The sequence below is a fragment of the Canis lupus genome, chromosome 18 (assembly GCF_011100685.1).
Source record: "Canis lupus familiaris isolate Mischka breed German Shepherd chromosome 18, alternate assembly UU_Cfam_GSD_1.0, whole genome shotgun sequence".
NCBI classification, from domain to species: domain Eukaryota; kingdom Metazoa; phylum Chordata; class Mammalia; order Carnivora; family Canidae; genus Canis; species Canis lupus.
The window spans coordinates 17,995,416-18,018,193 of record NC_049239.1 but is presented as its reverse complement, the minus strand read 5'-3'; the positions used below and the strand labels follow the sequence as shown (position 1 = coordinate 18,018,193).

Genomic DNA, 22,778 nt, shown 5'->3' with positions numbered 1-22,778 from the left:
CTGAGAATCGTAGGGCTAGCTCGCATTTTAGGAGAGAACTGCCTAGCCCGGTCTGAGAGGGACGCTTATGAATTTGCCATTTTCTGCTGTTAAGACCTACTGCAGTCACTTGATGTGGCCGGAAAAAAAACCATCCACGCTCCTGATTTTATCATTTGCTACAGGAAAAAAAAAAAAAAGAAAGAAAAGAAAAGAAAAGAAAGAATATGGCTGAAAATCCTTTCTGAAGGGCGGCGGTACTCCGACCAGGACCCCCCCGCCCCCGACCACTCGGGGAGGCGGGGCGGACGGCGCCCCCGGGCCCTGCGCACCACCTCACTTCCCTGACGGGGATGGAGAGCTCGGGCCTCCGGGGGCTTCCAGCGGACGCCGCCGCTCTCCACACCCCTTTTCTTGACAGGATTTTCTGGCGTCGGAGCCCGTGTCACGGACACGCAATTGTGCCACCGCGTCCGCACGGCCTAGACCGCTCGAGGCCGCGACCCCCGGGCGATGGCGCCGCCTCCCCGGCTCCCCCGGAGCCCCGCTCGCCCGGGCGGGCACCCACACACAGGGCGACAGATCTCTGCGGCGCAGGCACTGGGAGATGGAGACAAACAATATAACAAAATAAGAATAATTTTTTTAAAAACACATTAAAAGAGTTTGGGCCCTTCCCGTCGCAGCGACCGAAATTTCAGGCTCCATTTCCTGTCCCCAAGGGCTGCGCGACCGCCTGCTGAGGACCGGCCGGCGCCCGCCCGCCCGCCCGCGCTCCCCCTGCCCGGCCCCGGGGCGCCCTCCCCTCCCCTCCCCTCCCCCCCCCCCCCCCGGCGGCGGCGGCGGCGGCGGCGGCGGCGGCACCCACCTCGCGGCAGCGGCTTCACCTCCCCGTTCTCCGCGCGGGCGGCCCCGCCGGCCTCGCCCGCGCCGCCCAGGCCGTGCCTCCGCCTCTCCTTGTCCCGCTTCTCCTTGGGCCGGCGCGGCTTGGCGGCGGCGGGCAGCGCGAGGTGGGGCGGCTGAGCGCGCAGCGGCGGAGGAGGGACCAGCAGCCTGCGCGGCACCGGCTGCGGCGAGGGAGCGGAGGCTGAGGAAGGGACCGCCGCGCCAGCCGAGAAAGAGAAAGTGCCCCGAGCGGAGGGCGGGGAGGGCGCGGCGGGCGGCGCCGGGAAGCCCCAGGGCGCGGGGCTGCCATAGCCCTGAGGCGAAGGTGCCGCCAGCGGCTGCAGCTGCCTGCTGCTCCCGCCGCTGCCCCCTTCTCCGTTCAGTCTCCGCGGCGCCTTCTTCTCCTCAGTCCGGACCTTCTTGGCCGACAGAGGACCCGGTGGGTCCCGGAACGGGGGCTGCAATTTGCCAAACGGTTCCTTCTCGGCGGCGGCGGCGGCGGCGGCGGCGGCGGCGGCGGCGGGAGCGCCGTGCACTGGGCCCGGCGGTTCCGCCATTTTGCGCTCCTGTTGTATTTACTCTCCTCCGCTCCCGGGCGCGGGGCAGGGGCGGGCCCTCCGCGAGGGGCGGGCGGGGGCGGGGCGGCCGGCCGCCGGCGGAGCCTCCTATTGGGCGAGGCGCGCTGAGGGATCCCTCTGGGAGCCAACCAGAGGCGTGAGTCTGGCGCCGAAGGGGCGGTGCCGCCCAGCGGCCCAGTGTGGGAGGTCGGAGCGCCGCGGGGCGTGGCTAGCGGGGCGCGGGCTGCGGGGGCGGGGCTTCCCGGTTCCTCGGGAGCGGCGGGCGCGAGCCCCCCAGCTCGGGACCCCCGGCTGCGCCCGCCCCGAACGGCTGCTCCTGGGTCGGACCGCGTGCTGGATCGCTGGGGCCTTTGGTCCCTGCGCGTCTCCTGGCGCCCAGGAAGCCCAAGTGCCCCGACGCTCAGCTCGCAGGACGCAGTTCTGTGCGGAATCGAGTCCTTCCCCGGTGCGGCGGCGGCCGTGGGGGGGAGCGACTGCGGATCGCTGGGCGGCGGGCCCGACCCGCGGTGCCCCCGGCGCTCACATCGCCGCCTCTGATGCGTCCCCGCAGACCCAGAACTCTCGGATTACTTCTGAGCTGGAAGGTAAGACTCCCTGGAAAACATTTTTTTTTTCTTTTGGACTTTTGGGACACCCTCTTAAAGATCTTCATTTTATCGCAGTTGTTTCAACCGAGACTTCCTAAGAAAAGTCTGTTTCAGCGATATTTATCGATGTTTGGAAAGCAAGGATGATTTTTTTTTCCCAACTGTAAACTAGCGGTTAGCATCCTGAGAGTGTTCGATGCTTTTTTCTTAGGAGCGTGCGTGTTGATTTCTGGTTTAGAAAAGCTAAGGAATTGGGAGAGAGAGATCAGAGTGACACGGTTGCAGCCAAAGCAAGGAGCACAACTTTAATTCCACTCTGAGGTCTCCCTTGAGGTTAACAAGCCAAAGAAGTAGATTTAAGAATAAAAGCAGACAGATGAGGAGAATACCCTTAAGTCCTAAAAGGAGCCCGATGTTACCTGTAGCTTTTTGGAAAACAGAAGTAACGTTCCAGGATTACTGATCCTTGTGACTTCATGAAATCGGAATTTTTTTAGTTTTCTTTTCCCTTTTTTTTTTTTTTTTTTTTTGTTCGTTTAGAATAGTTTGGAGTCAAAATTTAGTAATGGACTTATTTTTTTTAGGTGCCTCAAATTTTTAAGATAATGAAAGTATTTCTTTTAATACGTGACGATGAAAGAAAATGAAAATTTTGTGAAGCATGTCCTCAGGGAAAGTAGCATTGTTGGAAGAGTGGACAGAGAGGATGGGGCTGCAAATGATTGGCTAGTAACTAGCTTTGCACCCTCAGTCACAGTGCCTCAACTGTCAGAACCTCTGTCTTATTTGAATAAATTCAGTTACATGGTCACTGCGGTCTCTTCCATGCTCTAAACTTTTACCACATTCAAGGAGCTTTTCAAAATCACACTGAAACCATTACAGTTAAAATAGCCTCATAATTGATCCTCCAGGTATATAAATGTGTCTCATATACATTAATATACTACCTGGAAACTTGCACCGTTTATTTTCCTCATCTCCCACAGAAGTCTGTAAAATCCAACTTGATAAGGACCCAGACTCTAACCCTCATGAATTTGTTTCTGCTTGCATTAGAGTCCTTTATACTGTTACACACTCTTATCAGTCCTCACCCTAAATTTGCAGAGCCTGGCCAAGAGTGTGGCTTGAAGGTTCATTTACCATGTGTCTAAGGATTGAAGTTATAAATCAAGATAACAAACTTATTAAAAATGTAATTTGGGGCACCTGGCTGGCTCAGTCAGTGGAGCATGCAACCCTTGATCTCAAGGTTGTGAGTTCGAGTCCCACTTTGGGTGTAGAAATTACTTAAAAAAATAAATCTTAAAAAAAATAAAAATGAAAAATGTATCCTACTCTACTACCTTGGCTGAAATAGTAATCTGGAAGACCAGGTTTAAATTTATAATTCTCAGACTTAGAGTATTCTCAGCCAGACCCTTTTCTGTATCTATTCCAAGTTTCTTCACCCACCACACCACAAGGGACCATGCTAACATGTCCAAGCTTATGTCCACATCCCTCACTTCCTGCAGTGCTATGTAATCAGCAGCTTTGTCGTCCCTCTGATCTAGGCAGACATGGCACCTTGATCTCACGGACTCCTTGCTCTTTGCAGGAGGAGGAAGATCCTTCCAGGTCTAAGGGCAATCAGTTATCTGTTATAAGTGCTCAGTTATCTTTTTTTCTCTCCTGTGTAATCAGCCATCATGTTTCAACTAGATCAATACTTATAACATTGAACTAGGAGAGAATTCCCATCACTATCACCCATTCCTGTTGACTTAATCTACTACACTGGCCTTGTTTGTCATCCCATTATATCCTTGTTTTCTCAGATCTGCTCTCCATTCCACCCAGAATGCTCTTTTCTTTTTTTCTTTTCAGAATGCTCTTTTCAAACCCTAAATTTGGTCATATCATTTTCCTTGCTTCAGACCAGCCAATGGCTTCCATTGCTCTTAGGATAAAGAACACATCCTTAATATGACCTATATGACCCGTCATGAACTAGTCCCTTCTTCATCTATACCGAGGTGAAAGCTCTTTAGTGTCTAGATTGCACCATGCTGTCTTTCAACATAAAAGTATTGCATATGTTGTTTCCACTGCCTGGAATGCTTTTCTTTTTACCTGATGCTTATATGATAGTTGGATAATGAGCATAATGGAGGCAGATATCATGAATACCTCCTATGTTTCTAACCTGAATGACTCTAGAAACAATGGTACAGTTCACCACGCTAAGAAATGTTGGAAGAGTGACAGGTTTGGGCTACTCCTTGACCTTGATCTGTTGAACATGAGATGCCTGTGAGAAATCACATACTTTAGATCTCAGCTCAAGCCAAGTCTCACTTGTTTAGAAAAGCCTACCTCTTCTTCCCTATCAGGACAAGATTCCTACCTTGTCTGTGCCTGTTCTTTTTATTCCCATTTCTTTCGTTTTTGGTTGTTGTTGTCAACTCCCTGGTAATCCCTTCCATCCGTTTTCATTCCCTCCAAAACAACAGCTCTCTTGAAAACATACTACCGTATATCCTGCTTCTCCATCTTGTTTGAAACTCTGAGGATACAGTCTGTACAGTTGAAAGTTGTTCCTTCTCTGTGAGCTGGGGATCACTTCCCCAGTTCTACATCACAGAATTTCAGGTTATTATTACTCTTTCACTATCATGCCAAAAGCTCTCCCTTCTATCAGATTTTTGTAGTTTGGCTGTACCATCCTTCATTGACTTCCTGGTCCTTTTGCCACACTTAATGAAGACTTTACTACTTTGCTCATGTTCATCGCCCCTACCCTTCAGCCAACATTTTAACTGACCTCAGTGTCCATGCTAATAAGCCATCCAATATTCTAGACACAAGCCATTCTTGATGTGTAACCCCAGCATTCCTGCCTTTCTCACTCTTCTACAGCTTCCCTCTCTTTCATCTATTCTGAACCACCTTTAATTGCCAAGAGAGTTGCACTCCGTGTGCATTTGTACATTGTTTCCTCTACCTGGAATATAATACTAAAGGTCTACTTACCCTTCAAGGTTTAGTTCAAAGATCTCCCTTGTGCAGTGTTTCCTGAATTGCCAATTAGATTTGGTCATGCCTTGATGCCATCGTCATTCTGTGTAGGATCATTTAACACATTGGTCTCTGCTTCTAGCCTGTGAGCCTCTAAGGCAAAAATACTGCAGTATTTATATTTGTGTGCATAGTATCTGAGATACGGTCAGTGCTCAATAAATGTATGTTGAAAAGAAGTATATAAAAGTGCAGGTTTGTGATCTTTATGCTAAGATGGGGATCTGGGGTTACAAACTTGAATGCCAAATAGTCTTGGTAGTTTAAAAAATAATAAAAAATAAAGCAGGATGAATGTAATGGAATAGGAAGTGGTGAGGACTGTGGAAAACTGGGAATACATGCTTTATCTCAAGGAACATTTGTTTCTAGTCTCTAGCTGATTATTCCCATATGGAAATGAAGTGGGCCTACCTGCCCACTAGATTTTTTTTTTTAATGTGAGATCTCCTAAGAGGCTGTGTAAGCCAAACAAAATATATCTGTGAGTCATGTAACCCAGTCTGACTTCAGAGCTAGAAAAGAATAGCTTAGTTCGGATCAGGTACCTTTTGAGAGTTTTGTTTGTTTATTAATCCACAACCCTCCCTTTGTCAATTGCTGGCATGGATGCTAAGCAAATAAAAATGGGCCTTGAATAGCATAAATGTCAACTGCATGATCCACTTATATGCAGATTTTTTTCAACAAATACAGTACAATACTATAAATGTATTTTCTCTGTATTATGATTTTCTTAATAATGTTTTTTTCTATCTTAATTATAAGGATAAAATATATAGGGGTGCCTGGGTTAAGCGGCTGCCTTTGGCCCAAATCAGGATCCCAGGGACCTGGGGTCAAGCCCCATCAGGCTCCCTGCTCCCTCTCCCTCTGCCTGCTGTTCCCCTTGCTTGTGTGCACACATGCTCTCTCTCTCTCAAATAAAATCCTTAAAGGGATCCCTGGGTGGCGCAGCGGTTTGGCGCCTGCCTTTAGCCCAGGGCGCGATCCTGGAGACCCGGGATCGAATCCCATGTCGGGCTCCCGGTGCATGGAGCCTGCTTCTCCCTCTGCCTGTGTCTCTGCCTCTCTCTCTCTTTCTCTCTCTCTCTGTGTGACTATCATAAATAAAAAAATAAAAAAAAATACGATATATAACACATACAACATACAAAATATGTGCTAATTGTTAATGTTAAGGCTTCTGGTCAATGGTAGGCTCTTAGTAGTTAAGTTTTGAGGGAATCAAAGGTTGTGTGCAGATTTTTGACTACACATAGCACCCTAACCCATGCATCGTTCAGGGGTCAACTTATGCTCAGATTTTATCCATAATAAATGGTCATTACCAGTGCTTAGAACTGCCCTCTGCACGTCTTGGAATCTGCTTTCTCTATACATGATGCCCTCCAATATTCCTGAGCTAAACTACATTTTTACTCTGCAGGTGTACTATCTTCTGACCTTGTCCAGGTTCCTGACATCCTTGGATAATAAGGATCCTTCGCTTTATAAAACCCTATATTAACCTTAAAGACATCTCTTTTACCCATCTGGCTTGGACATCTCAAAGTCCTGCCTCTACCACATTGACCTGTTCATCTTTATGTGTCTTTCTGACTTGACCTATCACTTGTAAAGGGTGGTTCCGTGCTTTAGGAAAGCCTGACCTTTTCAACTACCATGTTGTTAGTTCTAATTTAGTCCACATCTAGTACAGGGCCAACAAACTTGTTTTTAAAGAGTCAGGTAGGGATGCCTGGGTGGCTCAGTGGTTAAGCGTCCACCTTTGGCTCAGGTCCTGATCCCGAGGTCCTGGGATCGAGTCCTGCATCAGGCTCCACAGGGAGCCTGCTTCTCCCTCTGCCTGTGTCTCTGCCTTTCTCTGTGTGTCTCTCATGAATAAATAAATAAAATCTTTAAAAAATAAATAAACAGAATCAGGTAATAAATATTTTAGGCTTTGCAGACCACATGGTCGTCTTTTTTTTTTTTTTTTTAAAAGATTTTATTTATTTATTCATGAGACACACACACACACAGAGACAGAGAGAGAGAGAGGCAGAGACAGGCAGAGGGAGAAGCAGGCTCCATGCGGGGAGCCTGACGTGGGACTCCATCCCCGGGCTCCAGGATCACACCCAGGCTGAAGGTGACGCTAAACCGCAGAGCCACCGGGGCTGCCCCCACATGGTCTTCTTAACAACTATTGCTTATTGCACAAAAGCAACCATAGACAGCATGTAAACAAATATACAATTGTGTTCCAGCAAAACTTTATAAAATTAGGAAGTGGGCTAGATTTGACCTACAAAACATAGTTTACTGACTCTTGCTGTAGGATTTTGATTTCTACCTTAATACCATGCCACACTCCTCTTTGCTCATGCTGTCTCAGCCACACTAGCTTTCTCTCTGTTCCTTGATCATGCCTATTCCTCTCTGAGATCCTTTGCCCAGGCTGTTTCCCCTGCCTGGAGTGCTTCCTCCTCCCAACCTCAACTCTCTCTTCTTGCAGATGTCATAAAGGCCTTCCTTAGTCATTCAAATTAGGTGGCTCTCTTTTCATTACTCTCTTTCTTCCAGAGCACCTCTCACTGCTTGTAATTACTTTAAAGTTATTTATTTACTTTTTATCATTTGTCTCCCTCAGTAAATAGTAAGCTTCATAAGGACAAAGATAATATATTTTTTTTCCGCTCTTATTCACCTATGTATCTGTGGAATCTAGCAAAATGCCTTGTGTACATTAAACACTCAACAAGTGTTTATTGGTTGTATCAGTATAGACAAATCAGTCAGCGACTCATCCTGTATTATAATTTGCCAAGGTAATTGTTTTCACCAGAAACTGTTAGAATAGTTCTATAGTAGTCCAAAGGTATATCCACCAAAAAAGTCAAAAGTTTAGCTTTCTGATGAATCAAGTTATGACTATTTGTGGGTTTCAGTCATAGTTACTATCTCTTAATGTATTTGTACATTGATACATTGAAAATTTGTACAACTAGGGGCCTGCCTGGCCCAGTTGTTGAGCATGGTTGTGAGTTCATGCCCCACATTGGGTGTAGAGCCTACTTAAACAAACAAATTTTAATTAAAAAAGAAAAGTCATACAATGAGAATGCCATTCTATAACTTTTTTCTAAAGGTACAGAATAGCTCCAGCTGCAGATCTGAATAGGTAAAACAACACCAAGTTTATAGCCTGAGATTTTATGTGGGTATTATGCCTCCTATAAGGGTGGTCAGGGCTATAAGAAAAACACTGATAGGGATCCCTGGGTGGCGCAGCGGTTTGGCGCCTGCCTTTGGCCCAGGGCGCGATCCTGGAGACCCGGGATCGAATCCCACGTCGGGCTCCCAGTGCACGGAGCCTGCTTCTCCCTCTGCCTATCTCTCTCTCTCTCTCTGTGACTATCATAAAAAAAAAAAAAAAGAAAAAGAAAAACACTGATAAAATCCTGTCCTTTAGGAAGAAAGGTCTGTTTGGGTAATAGATGAAGTAGTTCCTGGCGTAAGAGGGTCAATTTGATTCTTTGATAGCTCTCTTCACAACCCTGGAGTTAAGCAACTCTGAATAAATTTCAAAAAGAACTCTTAAATAGAACAAAATATAGTCTAAAGGTAGTCTCTATTCATCTGAAAACCTTCTGTTATACTATTGGAGTAAAAAGCCTTTAGATCAACATTGCATCCATCTAACCTGTTGAAAGAAGTATTGGAATTAACTCCAGAAAAGGAAACTAACGAAGCTGCATGATACTATATTAATGTCCTCTCTATTGGCAAATTAGATTTCTATCAAGTTTGAAGTCTATGTATACATATGTGGCAAGAACCCACTGAACCATAGATTGATCAACAATTTCTCTGGCATACCAACACTGGGCTCTGTAATGATTATGTAAATCCTTTCCCTCACTCTGATTACAATCTTTAAATATGAGAAGTAGAAAAGAACTTATTTGAGATCCCAGTGTTGAAACTTATGTTGTAAATATAACATATGGAAATAATTAAAATAATTATGGTTAAAAAAACGACACTCAATTTTATTGGAGTTACAAAATTAAAGCACCTAGGTAGCATTTGGTTAGCCATATAATATCCAATATAAGATTTAAAAAAATAAATAAAGAAAGAATGGAAGCGCCTGGCTGCCTCAGTTGGTAGAACATATGACTCTTGGAGTTGTAAGTTCTAGCCTTGGTTGGGTATAGAAATTACTTAAAAATAAAATCTTTTAAAAATAAATAAAGATTAAAAAAATAAAGGATGGGTGTGGGGATACTGGGAGAGGATTATCTGTTAAAGTCAACTGTCACTATCAGTTCAATTGGATGTCTCAAAAACATTTCAGATCTATCATCCAGTTCCTTCTCACAGTATTTTACAGGTTCCTCCTCTTCTTCTCAAGCATTATTAAGTGGGGAAGCCCTCAAATTTCAATTCAAGGGCCCTTCCCCCACATGCACATTATTCTTTATTCTGGACAATCTCAAACATGCATTAACTTCCATAAATTGGTTTTATAGTAACAGCTCCCAATGGACATCTCTAAAGCTGACTGGTGCTCTGTGTTTGTGACCTGACCTTCCACATCTTCCATATACATGTCAGAAACACCTCAAACTCAACGCATCTGGGGCAGAGATTGGCTACTACATGTTTACCTCCTTCTTTTTTACCACCGAATCTTTTTGTATTTTTTTAAGATTTTATTTATTTATTCATCAGAGAGAGAGAGAGAGGCAGAGACACAGGCAGAGAGAGAAGCAGGCTCCATGCAGGGAGCCCGATGGGGGACTCAATCCCAGGTCTCCAGGATCATGCCCTGAGCCAAAAGCAGATGCTCAACCACTGATCCACCCAGGTGTCCCCTGACCTGAATCTTTATTTCATTTGGTTTGCCATGTACCTAGCTTAAATATTAAAAAAAAAAAAAAAAAAAAATAGCCTACCCAACCTCCCTTACTCTTGGAGAGGGCAGTGATATGGTTGGAAATCTTTGGATGAGGTTTTTAGGAAGTTCTTTTAGGGGTGGGAAGAAGCACTTAGCCTATTTAACGTTCTGCCTTTCTCTCCTGCCTGGAACTTGGATAAGGGAAAAAAAGAAAGGGCAGGAACTGACCAAGACAAAGCCTTCAGCCTAATGTATATAAATATTTTATCCTTAAATATTTATATTTAAATTTTATTTTATATTTAATATATTATAAAAAACATATATAAGTATTTTTTATTCAATGTTTTTAGGTGAGTTGAATTCTCACCTCTTTTTGAATTCTCACCTCTTAACCAGTAATATCGTTTTCCAACAAATATGAGCCAACTACTTGCTCAACCTCAATCTTCTTTGTAGTTTGAGTATGTACTTAAGTTCAGCAGAAGGAGAGCAAAGAAGGGGAAAGTAAAGTTGAAAATTGAAGTGAGGGAGTGGCCCGCAGTTTAGAGGCTTCATTGAAGAGTCAGGTGGAACCACAAAGCAGGAAGAAAAGTATAAAGAGTAAAAGGGGCCAAATAGAGTAAATAGAAACCATCCATAAATGTCTCTTTTGGAGTTAATTTTGCTGCCAGAACATTTATATAGAAGGTACATATCAGGTCATTTTAGAAAGGGCTGGAAAGTCTATAAAATGTATGACAGGAGCCTTATTCAATGTTGTAAAGCTCTAAAAGAAAAGCATGTTTTGTTGTTCTTCTCAGTTCTCTGGGAAGAAGGAACTATTTTCACTAGTAACTTGTGGGTAGAGGGTAAAGTATATTATAAACTTGAAACCTAGGTGTGATAAGAGGTAAAAAGAAAAAATGATAAACTCATAGAATGTCTGGATTGAAAACCCAACCCTGTACCCAATTTGTGAATTTTCTTTGCCACATCTCCTTTCCTGTCTTCTTGAAGACACGTACACTTCGTACACTTCGCCTCCAGAGTAACTATTCTCTGCTTCATAGTTGCAGCCACACTATCAGACCATCACTGTGGGTAGAAGTATCCTATCTCAGTAGAGTGCCTCGTATAAGCCTCATTTTTGTGGACATTTCACTTAATCCTATGCTTTGAAAAATTTTCCAAGGCACTTTCAAAACTGAACTGGAATTCCACATTCATTCTGACGCTAAAAAAAAATTTTTTTTTAAGATTTTTTTTTATTTATTCATGAAAGACACAGAGAGAGGCAGAGACACAGGCAGAGGGAGAAACAGGCTCCATACAGGGAGCTCGAAGCAGGACTCGATCCCAGGACTCCAGGATCACGCCCTGAGCCAAGGCAGATGCTCAATCGCTGAGTCACCCAGGCATCCCCATTCTGACTCTAAACCAATTTTCTTTCCAATATGTCCTATCTTGCAAAGGGAAGCAGAAGTCTGAAGCATCAAAATTTTAAATTTAAACATTTACTAGGCCTTTTGAGAGGTTTCAGTCAATTAAGTTGCTCTATTCAGAAAACATGCATTCAAAAAAGATGCAGTGCTTCTTAGGCACTGGTGCTTTATCTCATATGAAAGAATAGGCCAGGATTACTTCCGGGGAAGGCGTGAGAGTGGGAGAGAGTAGGGAAGACCAACAGACCTATAGAAACAAACAGTGGCCTCAGCTTCTAGAGACACTTTACATAATTTAGTTGCTCCAAGAAGCTCTGGGTAACCTAAACGTCCTGAGGTAGGTCTAGCAGATTCCAAGGGGTGACGGGAATGACCCACAGTTAGAAGAACATAGTTTTGTGCAAATACTGCATGTAGAGCCAGGAATTTACAAAGGCATGACTGTCACAGAGTTATCATTTTATTTTTTTAGTTTCACAGATTTTACTTTGAAAAGCTTTTCTGTATATTTATTTACAAGGCCATGAAATACATGAATCTTGCCTTAGATTCAGGTGCTGGCTCTTCCTGAATAAGTACTTTTATATCTTTGATTGAAAAATATCTGTAACATTAAACAGCTAAAGAACCATCAAATAAATAACCACTTTTTAAGTTAACTTTTAAATCTAAACAAGTAGATTTTAATGTACTCACGTTGTAATTCCTGTTCTTTTTGTTTTTGTTAAGATTATATTTTTAAGTAATCTCCACACCCAACATGGGGCTGGAACTCACAACCCTGAGATCACAAGTCGCAAGCTCCACGAACAGAGCCAGCCAGGTGCCCCTGTAATTCCTATTCTTAGGATATTAATCCTGGTCTTTTCCCTATACTGAATTTTAATACGTGAAAAATACTAAGTTCTGTATTATTGTCATTTGGGAAAGAGGACAGGAAAAGAAGGTACAGATCTAGTACCTGGAAACCTTGAACACCAAGGCATGAAACCTGGGATCAGAGTTTGCCATAACCAGCCTTGCAACATAGATGCACAAGTCCAAGTGCCAAAGTTATTGTAACTTGTGGAGTTTGCCTTGAAGCCTTAGTCTTGCCAGCGGAGTTCACAAATACTAGCAGTGTCCCTTGCTCATCACCTTGAGCTCGGTCAGAAGTGGGAAGAATATGGACATTCAGTCTTTTCAACTTCTTCACAGTGAACTGTCAGTATGTAGGCACAGGTGTTGGAGTCACACAAGTTCTAGAAACCAGGGGAAGTGCTTCAGTGATTATCGTAGGAAAATAAGCCTACCTTAAGGCAGAACCAATATAAATGACAGGTACATAGTCATACTGTACTTATAAATGAATAAATAACTTATTTGGGATTCAGTACTACTTCTGATACTCCAGGTAGAGGCATTAAACAGAAAAAGACAAATTTATTTGTGGCAAATGACACAGACTTTTTTTGAAGATGTGAAGGACATTATTTTTATTTCTATTGGCATACTAATAATGTCTATTATCACTCTATAACTAGTTGAAAATATAAACCCTATTTATATCACCACACATTGCCTCTTCTGCCCCTCAGAATAATCTCTCATGTTTATGATATGTTTAGTAATTTAAAAAAATTTTTTTGCTAATCAGTGATGTTATTATTTTCTACAGTTTCTTTATTCCTTGGTATAGTACTATCAGTTTATCTTCAAGTAATTATTATTCTGCTTTTTCTTATTTTCCATGTACATTGTGTTTAGTTAGCAGATGCTTATTTTTTTAAGTTTTTATTTATTTAAGTAATCTCTGTACCCAACAAGGTGCTCAAACTCATATCCCCAAGATTGAGTCACCAGGCACCTCAAGTTAGCAAATACTTATTAAGCATGGTCCCAGGCAGTAGGTTGAGTCTCTGACTATTGCAGTAGACAGGGCAGACCTGTCCCTGTCCTCCTCATGGAGCAGACCTTACTTTCTAGTCACAAGATATGTTTCCAATAAGCCTTTCATTGGTGCCTCATTATTCAACACTATCGTCTCATTTCTTACTCACTTATTCAGTACTGTTGTACTGAATATAGGTATGTACCCAGCACAGCATGACGGTATAATTAAGAATATAGACATAACAGGGGTGCCCGGGTGGCTCAGTCAGTTAAGTCTCAGACTCGTGACTTTGCTCAGATCATCATCTCAGGGTCATGAGATCGGAGCCACACATGGGGCTCTGGGCTCAGCACAGAGTTTATTTGTCCCACTCCCTCTTTTCCCTCTGCACCTCCTACCACTCACCTTCTTTCTGTCTCTATCTCTCAAATTAAGAAAAAGAACTAACATAAATTCTAGCATTGTGGTTAAAATAATGTGGCAGTACCATGAACGATGTATATTGAAGATAGAAAAGGTAAATCAACAGCTTTAGCTGGAAAAGCAAGCAAAAGCGTCCTGGAGAAGATAATATTCAAGCTGAATTAAAGATTAGTAGACAAAGAAGGTAGAAGAAGGACTTTTGAGGCTAAGGAAAGAACATTTGGAAAAAACATAAGGAATGATGTGTTCGATGTAATACTCTCTATAAGAAGTTCATCAAAGTTCAAGTATAAAGGACATGAAGTATCTAAAAGGAGAGGAGTCTCTCAAACGGGCTAGAGCCAGATTGTGAAAGGTGTTGCTTGCGACTGCCTTGGCATGCTAAGGAGTCAGTGAACACGTCTTACTAACTTGAGGGCTTTAATGAGGAAGAGTGAAAAATGTTCATGTAACCATGTTTCACTTCCTGCTAATTGCTCAGGGTTTCACCAGGTACTGCTTCCTGACTTTAGCTGAATAGTTCTGCTTGCCATACAGAACTCCTTTGCCTTTTGACTATTTTGCCTAAACACCATTTCAGTTATCACAGCTTTTTAACATTATTATTCATTTTAGAGAGAGGGATGGAGAGGGGCAGTGGGAGAGGGAGTGAGAGAATCCCAAGCGGACTCCACATCCAGCTTGGAGCCCAAGGCAGGGCTGATCGCACTACCCCCAGATCATGACCTGAGCAGAAACCAAGAATCGGATGCTTCACCAACTGAGCCACCCAGGTGCCCCTCACAGCATTTTTGCAAACCAAATAATAATGAAAACTTGAAATTCTGAAAGTAGATTTATTTTTGCTCTTACTAAAAAATTGTTGGAATTGAAAATTTCATTCACTTTGCACAACTGATATCTTCATTTAGCTGTCTTATTTCTATTCCCACTTACGATTACTCACTTTTTAAATTTGAAAGCATACAAATACTTTGAGAGTAAAATCATTAAATACTTTGATGTTGGTTATAAAACAGTATTTAGGTAGCTTTTTCTCTATTTTTAAAAAATGTTTATTTTGAAAGGATATTTGCCACAGAGCCAGGTGGCAAGCAGGGAAAAATGATTTAAAATGCTATTAAACTAAATAAAGCCAATGAAATTTAAACCAATGGTTATTCTTAAAGGAGAGATCAAGTCAATACTTACCCCATTCTTGAAAAGGAAAATCGGAAAGTAGACTGTGGTGTTAAAGTTAGCCTTTCCTTAATTTCAAGAAGCATATATTAAGCACTTACTTTGTGCCAAACTCCGTTTTAGTTACTGGAAACATAAAAATGAATAAAACAGGGGATCCCTGGGTGGCTCAGCGGTTTGGCGCCTGCCTTTGACCCAGGGTGTGATCCTGGAGTCCCGGGATCAAGTCCCACGTCGGGCTCCCTGCATGGAGCCTGCTTCTCCCTCTGCCTGTGTCTCTGCCTCTCTCTCTCTGTCTATCATAAATAAATAAATAAATAAATAAATAAATAAATAAATAAATAAATAAATAAATCTATCTTTAAAAAGAATGAATAAAACACAATTCCTGCTCTCAGTAGACATGTTGTCTAGTGAAATGTTAAGTTGAACCACATGAAATTGCTTTGGTTTTTTCAGCAGGTCAAAAATGATCAAATGCAAGTTTAGCCTAACATGTATATGTGAACAGAGATTTGCCATGCTAGAGGTAGGAACGAGGTACTCCATGCACCGAGAAAGTGCTTCGTGCTGCCTAGAGCACTCAGTGAAAGCTTCCCAAAAGAGATGACATTAGAACTGAGTTTCAGAAAATGATTGGTAGTTGACTGTGTGTTTACAGGAAGCAAAGAGAATGAGGGCATTCCAGAAATAGGAAACAGCATGTGCAGAGTCGTTGAACTGAGAATGAGACTTGCACGTGTGGGAAACTGCAAATAGTTCAGACTGGTTGGAATGCCAGATATGTTGGGGGTGACAGGAGACGAAGCAGGTGAAGTGAACAGAGGGCAGAGGGTCAGGTGTGTTGAGCCAAAGAGCTTGATTTTATCCTTGAGATTGGTGAGATGTGTGCAATCCAGAGAGTATGCAAGGCAATCTGTCACGGTTCAGAAAGAAAATATTACCACTTATATATTTACCTTTGCCTTATCTTTTTAACATTTCTAATTAAATAGGGGTTATAATAAATGTAATTCCTAATGCAGTAGTGGATGTAAATAACTTACGAGTAAATAAATATGCACATATTGTGGTGTGTTACAGATTGAGTTGTGTCCTCCCAAAATTCATGTTGAAGTCCTAACCCTAGTATCTCAGAATATGACTTTATTTGGAAATAGGGTCATTGCAGTTATAATTAGTTAAGATGATATCACACCAGAGTAGTGTGGACCCCTAATCCAATATAACTGGTGTTCTTATAAAATAGAGCAACCCACATGAAGATGAAGGCAGAGATTGCGCTGGTGTTTCTATAAGCCAAGGAAGTCCAAGATGGCCAGCATATCCTCAGAAGCTATGGGAAGAAGATCTTTCCCTCACAGCCATCAGAAGGAACCATTCGTGCTGATACCACAATCATGGATTCTAGCCTCCAAAACTGTGAGATGATTTTCTGTTGTTTAAGCCATCCAGTTTGTGGTACTTTGTTCTGGCGGCCTTCGAAAACTAATATGTGGTGCGTGGTCAAAAAGTTTCTAGACCCCAGTTAGACAATGAAAGCCATTGAAGAGTTGGTTTATGTTTAAGAGTCCAAACTCTTTATGTCCTCTCTTTAGTCTCTGTATTTAATAATTAATTTTAACTTGAAGAGATTGCTTAGTTTCTCAGTACTTACTCTATTTCTTAAAGCCATATAGGTGGAAAACAATCTGTTCACATTTGTGTTTGGTATAGTTTATGTTAGAGGAAGAAGGATTAGGAAATACTTGACCTTCAGTTCAAAACTAAAGTTTTGAGTGGTGATATGCAACAGTTTTTGGGGAAAAAAATTATGTTTAAAAACCCTATTAGGCAGAAAGGGAGCCAAAATCAAAAATAGGGTCCTACCAACAGAACTCATAGCTTTGAAAAGTCTGATGGTATATCATTCAGTGCAGGGAGAACTGTAGGCAACTCACGTATTATACTGGCTGTATAATCTTCAAGTGCTAAAGGCAACCGATCCTTTTTATACAAGTTCTACATTAGTCATGTGCCTGAGGTTCCCAAACAGTATGATTGAGAGAGTTTTCAAGGCCAGAGGTAACACCTAAAAGTCAAATGTATGTCTTTGGAAACACAGATAACCCTATGTGTGGGTCTGCAAAATCCTGAAGTCAGCAATACATTGATTACTATGTTACTTAATATTGTAACTAATATATTACTATAAAATCCAGGTCAATAATATATTAATAAATAACCATGTTTATCACAACATATTTACATATTAATATAATTAACATAGATATAAATATTTTTGTAATTTTTTTGTTATTTTAGGTCTTTGTGGGCCATGGAATATTTGATCATTTCTGGTCTTATTTATGCAACTCAGCTAAAGCATTTTGAAGTTCTACAACTTTTCTGAAAACTCAAATGTATTTGTAATAGCTCTGTCATCTTTTAAACAAATTGTTTTTAGGCTTTTTAAAGTAATAGAACCCTTTCTTCAAATAAATTTCTATGTGGAAGCCCAGTATGCTATAACTGCATTAGTAGTTTACCCATCATAGAGGACTGGCCATTTGTAAAAACACACCCTCAGAAGCTATGGGAGGGTATGTTTAAATCTTTTTTCTTATATCTAGTCTGGAAGTCCAGTACTTTGTGGATATATTTTCAATATTCACTGTAATTTGGTAGCAAAATGAAAAGGTATTTATATAGAAGAGGATAATAAATATGCTACTCACCCATGATCATAGAGCTTGTGCTTGTCATAGCGTTCCAGTAGGGGAACTACATTTATAAGGATCCATCCACCATCTCTCATTTGGTCCTCTTTGAAACCAACAGAGCAATCCGTGACCTACAGCTACTTGGTCCAGAGTATAATGTCTACTGTCCCATAGAAACACATTTCTCATAAGCGACTTCCCTTTTCAGCTTCCACAACTGTCAACAGTGTGTTTTTTACTCTCTCCACTTTAACTACACTTTTGCCACCTTTGGACTCTGATAGACTCAAAAACCTGTTTGTCCAGTTCAGTACATCGTTTGTTTTTTTTTCCCCCCTCACTCATCACTTATAATCATTTATTGCTGTAGGCTGATAAGTATTGGGAACTGTATATACTTTTTATATGTTTAGATTGTTACAAAAGCTAGCATCATATGGAGAAGTTGGGGATAGCAGTCAAGTCTTTCAAATTAGAGTTTTCGCCTTCATGGTATTTATCAAATGGCTCATTTTTTAAGAACAAAATAGGCCAGGTAGCCAGTCTGACTGCCAGTAAATTACAAATAAGATGTTTAATACCTTTTTCTAAAATGTACGTGTAAACGGGTAGAAATAACAGGCCATAATTTGGTAATCAGTGAATCTTTCCAATAAAAATAATACCTAGAGTCTTTATTCTTTTTTTGTTATTGAATTATAATCAACATACAATGTTATTAGTTTCAGGTGTACAGTGTAATTTAACAATTTTATACACTACTACCCAGAATCCAATGATTTTTTTAGTCCCTACTGTGTGGTCATTATGCTAAGTTTAAATAGAACAGTCAGAAAAGGAATGAGAAATGAGTAGAAAGCATTCTAGGTAGAAAATAGCTTGTGCAAAGGCCCTGAGGCCCAGTAAAGTACTGGGCTTATCAAGGAATGAGACCTTAAGTTCCCTGAGGAAAAGATTTTTTCTTTTGTCTAGAACAATGTGTGTTATGTAAGAATCACTATAGAAATATTCGTGTACACTGAATGAATATCTATATACCTTTAGATATATATAGTGATTTACTGAGTACAAGTTGAGGTTGAAGAAGTAGGCAAGGACCAGACCATGCCAAGCCCTGTTAAAAATTGGAATCAAATTTACATTTTATAAAGATCACCACAACTGTGTGAGAAATTATTTGGTAGAAGAAGGGAAACCCAAAACTGGAGAAAGAGAAACCCAGGTTCGTGATATAGTGGAGGCAGAGACAGGTGGACCAAAGAAATCAGTAAATAACTAAATGTTAGAGCCAAGGCCAATGGGTATAACTTCCTGCCCACTTCACCTCTTCAGCAGCTTCGCAAAGTGATTGTATCCAATATATATCTTTGTACCCCCTAGAACTCCCACAGCCCTTGGACTTCCAGACCAAGCCAGGAAAAAAATTAACCTTTGGATAAGAATTTAATCAAGCCCTTGAAGAAAGTAATTTCAGTTTCTCCTGAGTCTTTGTATAACTGAGGGAGTGACCATCTTAAAGGAAGTCACAAGGAAGATCAGGAATGTAGATTACCCTACATAACTGACTTGGTTTATGCCCGATGAGTATTTCTTTTGAGGAGATTTTACCACACATACAGAAGCAAAAGCAAGGGAAAATCATTTTTTAAAATATTGCTAGGCTAAATAAAACGATGATACTACACTAATGATTGTTCTTAAAGAAGGCTTGCCCCTCTCATACCTCCTTGGGCAGTGTTGCAAGGAAATAGTTCTTTGCTAGACACACTATCGGTCATTCTGGGCCGTGACCAGCAGAATTGAGCCTGGGGACTGGCAGAGAAGTGTCTGGGATGCTGAGGAGCAGTTGCTTAGTGGGCAACTTAGAGGGACACTAAGACAAAGTCTGCTGGCGTGCCTGGTTTGCTCAGATGGTAGAGCATGCAGCTCTTGATCTCAAGATCTCATGAGTTTAAGTCCCACATTGGGCGTGGAGCCTACTCAATTAAAAAGTAAAAATAAGGGGCACCTAGGTGATAGAATTGGTTAAGCGGCAGCCTCTTGGTTTTGGCTCAGGTCATGCTCTCAGGGTCATGAGATTGAGCCCTGGGTCTGGTTCCATGATCAGTATGGAGTCTGCTTTAGATTCTCTCTCGGGCACCTGGGTGTCTCAATCCTTGAGTCTCTGCCTTTGGCTCAGGTCGTGATCCCTCAGGATCCTGGAATCGAGTTCCGCATCAGGCTCCCCAGAGGGAGCCTTTTTCTCCCTCCGTCTCTGCCTCTATCTCTCATAATAAATAAAAGTTTCTCTCTCCACCACACACTTCTCTCCCTCTAATATAAATAAATAAATAAATCTTGAATAAAATAAAAAGACAAAGTCCCTTTTCCCCCAACATACACTAAAAATAGCATTCACTGGGGCTGTGAGGCTGACAGTTGTTTTATAACACTGATGAGCACATAGGCTCTCAGTGAATCAGGATTTGCTGCCTCACAACGTAGCCTGTCCTACTTTTGCATCACCCTAGTCATTAGACGGTTATTTCTTTTGCTGAGTCAAGTACTCCCCCCCCCCCGCCCGATTCCTACCTGTTATATATAATTTTACTCTCTAGAACCTCTGTAAATCAGACTAATCCCTTTTGTTGGAATTTTAAGATTTAATTTATTTTGGAACAGCCGGCTGGGCTGCCTTTAATCTTTTAATCTGTTGCAAGAGAAAATAAAGCCGAGGCCGGAGTTAAACTTTTAAGATGCAGAGGACAAAGCGCCCCATGTGAAGGCAAGTTTTGTCTTAAGATTTGCCAAAGATTTGCCAGTCAGGGGCAGCCCGGGGGGGCTCAGCAGTTTAGCGCCGCCTTTGGCCCAGGGCGTGATCCTGGAGACCCCGGATCGAGTCCCACGTCGGGCTCCCTGCGTGGAGCCTGCTTCTCCCTCTGCCTGTGTCTCTGCCTCTCTCTCTCTCTCATGAATAAATAAATAAAATCTTAAAAAAAAAAAAAAAGATTTGCCAGTCACTGCAGCCTTTGCCTCTAGGCACCTGCACCAGTGCTGTGATGCTCTCCTAGGTCTTAAGGGAGCCCCAGGTTCCACGTGGCAGGCTGCTGCTGGAATAGCAATAATAATAGACAAAAAAAAAATATTAAAAAACATATCATCATTCTCTTTTCTTCCCCGTCTCCATTCCCTGTACAGCACTGGTAGAAAGTTTTCTAGCTCCTCCCTGTGCGTGCTGGGATACCGGGCCCCTCCGGCCTTGACCTTGGAAGGACCCAGTGCCCCCCAGGGCTGCATCCTCCTGGGTTCCGCAGGGGGGGGGGGGGGGGGGGGCGTGGCTGTCCCCTGGCTGCATCCGCCCTCAGCGTATTCAGTACTGCTCTTCTCCTGCCCTCTTTCTTCAGGAGCTAGTCCTCTCGTCCAGAAATGTGACCTCTTTGCCGTACTCTCCGGGTTGTAGTTTTACACCGTTTTTTTAAAAACTCCTTTAAGGGCCCCTGGGTGGTGCAGATTAAGTGTCTGACTCTTGGTTTCAGCTCAAGTCATGATCCCAGGGTCGTAGGATGGAGACAGGCCTTGGGCTCTGCACTCAGAGGGAGCCTACTTGTCCTTTTCCCTCTGCTCTGTCCCCCCCCCCCCATGCACACATGTGCACGCGCTCTCTCTCAAATAAATTTTTTAAAAATCTGTAATAAAAATTTAAAATTCTGGGACACCTGCATGGCTCAGCAGTTAAGCACCTGCCTTCGGCCCAGGGTGTGATCCTTGGGTCCCGGGATCCAGTCGCACATCGGGCTCCCTGCATGGAGCCTGCTTCTCCCTCTGCCTGTGTGTCTGCCTCTCTCTCTATGTCTATCGTGAATAAATAAAATCTTAAAAAAATAATAAATTTGGAAAACAGGGAAGAGTGAACATCTATAACTGTACCACACTAACACAAACCCATTCATCCATTTTTTTATACATTTGTGTATTTGTTCAAGGCACTAGATATTGAGTACCTCTTCTGGTAGTCATCACCATGCCTTCTGGGAAAGTTAAGATCTAGCAATGGAATTATGATGAAGAAATAACCATGAAAATGCCACTGTTTTGGTATATTTTTATTGGACCCTAATTTTATCCCGGTTTTTTTTTGTTTCAAAAACAAAAACAGTTATACTGTCTATTCCATCTTAGCTGCTTTATTTTACTTTTTAATTTACAGCACAGTGGGAATGACAAGAGAGATGCAAAACTCTTTATTCCATCTTCTTGCCTGTCAGGAATAAGGTTGTTATTTTTAACCTGAGTCTGTGGTTCACATAGCAAGCCCTGTTCTTTCTGCCTCACGGAGCCTGTCCTAGCTACACTGTCCGCCCACTTCACCCCTGGGGCATCAGCTGTGGGTAGATGGGTGCCCCTTACAGCCTGTGGCCTTCAGTAAGGGTGCCCGTGGGGCTCACTCTTACCAGACTGGAGCCTGGGGCAGAATAGGCATCAGGCTGGGAGGCAGAGCAGCCCTGCTCTAGCTACTTCAGTTCCTTATACTCAGCAAGCGGATGACACAAATGACAGAGGCCTCATGCCTGAAGCTGTAAGACAGTGATCCTATGCATGTTTCCTTATCTCCTGATTCGACTCTCCTTCCTTCCATCCCTCCCTCCCTTCCTTCCACAGTCTTGTTCTTTTACCTCTTCTCCCAGATTTTCACAAAAGACTGCTAGATTTTTTTTTTCTGAAATGCCACCTCTCCCCATGGAAAAAGTGAAGGCCTAGTTCATTTGATCCTTTGTTGTGTCTTAAAATGTCATAGCCTCAGGTATCCATTTGAGGTCTGTAGCTAAAGCTACAGTGGGCCCTTGCCTAGTTTCAGCTCTTCTTGTAGTTACAATCGTATTTTAATATAACTAAATCACATCCCAGTATTTTTTGTTTTACAAGTTCGTGGTTTTTAGCGTATTCACCTAGTTGTGCAACCATCACCACAGTCTAACTTCATAACATTTTCATCACCCCAGAAAGAAACCACACACCCATTAGCAGTCACTCCTTATTTCCCCCACTCTCCTGCCAGCCCTAGTTAACCATTAATCTACTTTCCATCTCTGTGGATGTCATTCCTGCCGTTCACAAAGGGAGATTGGGGAGTTCTAGTAAGTACAGATGCAGATGGGGAGAAGGGGAGTTCTGGTTTGGAGTGAGCTTCCACTTCTATCTCTGCTTACCCACCATCCCC

General features: G+C 42.5%; 1 protein-coding gene and 1 long non-coding RNA gene across 2 annotated transcripts in view; both read right to left on the bottom strand.

Annotated features, from left to right (window-relative positions):
- Positions 1 to 1,421, bottom strand: part of RSBN1L (round spermatid basic protein 1 like) — a 64,810-nt gene extending 63,389 nt beyond the window's left edge. The window contains exon 1 of the mRNA XM_038562814.1: positions 848 to 1,421. Within this exon, the coding sequence (XP_038418742.1) occupies positions 848 to 1,421 (574 nt within the window). The remainder of the gene's footprint in view (positions 1 to 847) is intronic.
- Positions 1,422 to 11,846: 10,425 nt separating this feature from the next.
- Positions 11,847 to 15,136, bottom strand: LOC119864183. The gene is made up of 2 exons (XR_005373213.1): positions 14,981 to 15,136; positions 11,847 to 12,645 (listed from the first exon to the last, which is right to left on the bottom strand). It is a non-coding gene; the product is annotated as an uncharacterized LOC119864183 (long non-coding RNA).
- Between the last annotated feature and the right edge of the window lie 7,642 nt (positions 15,137 to 22,778).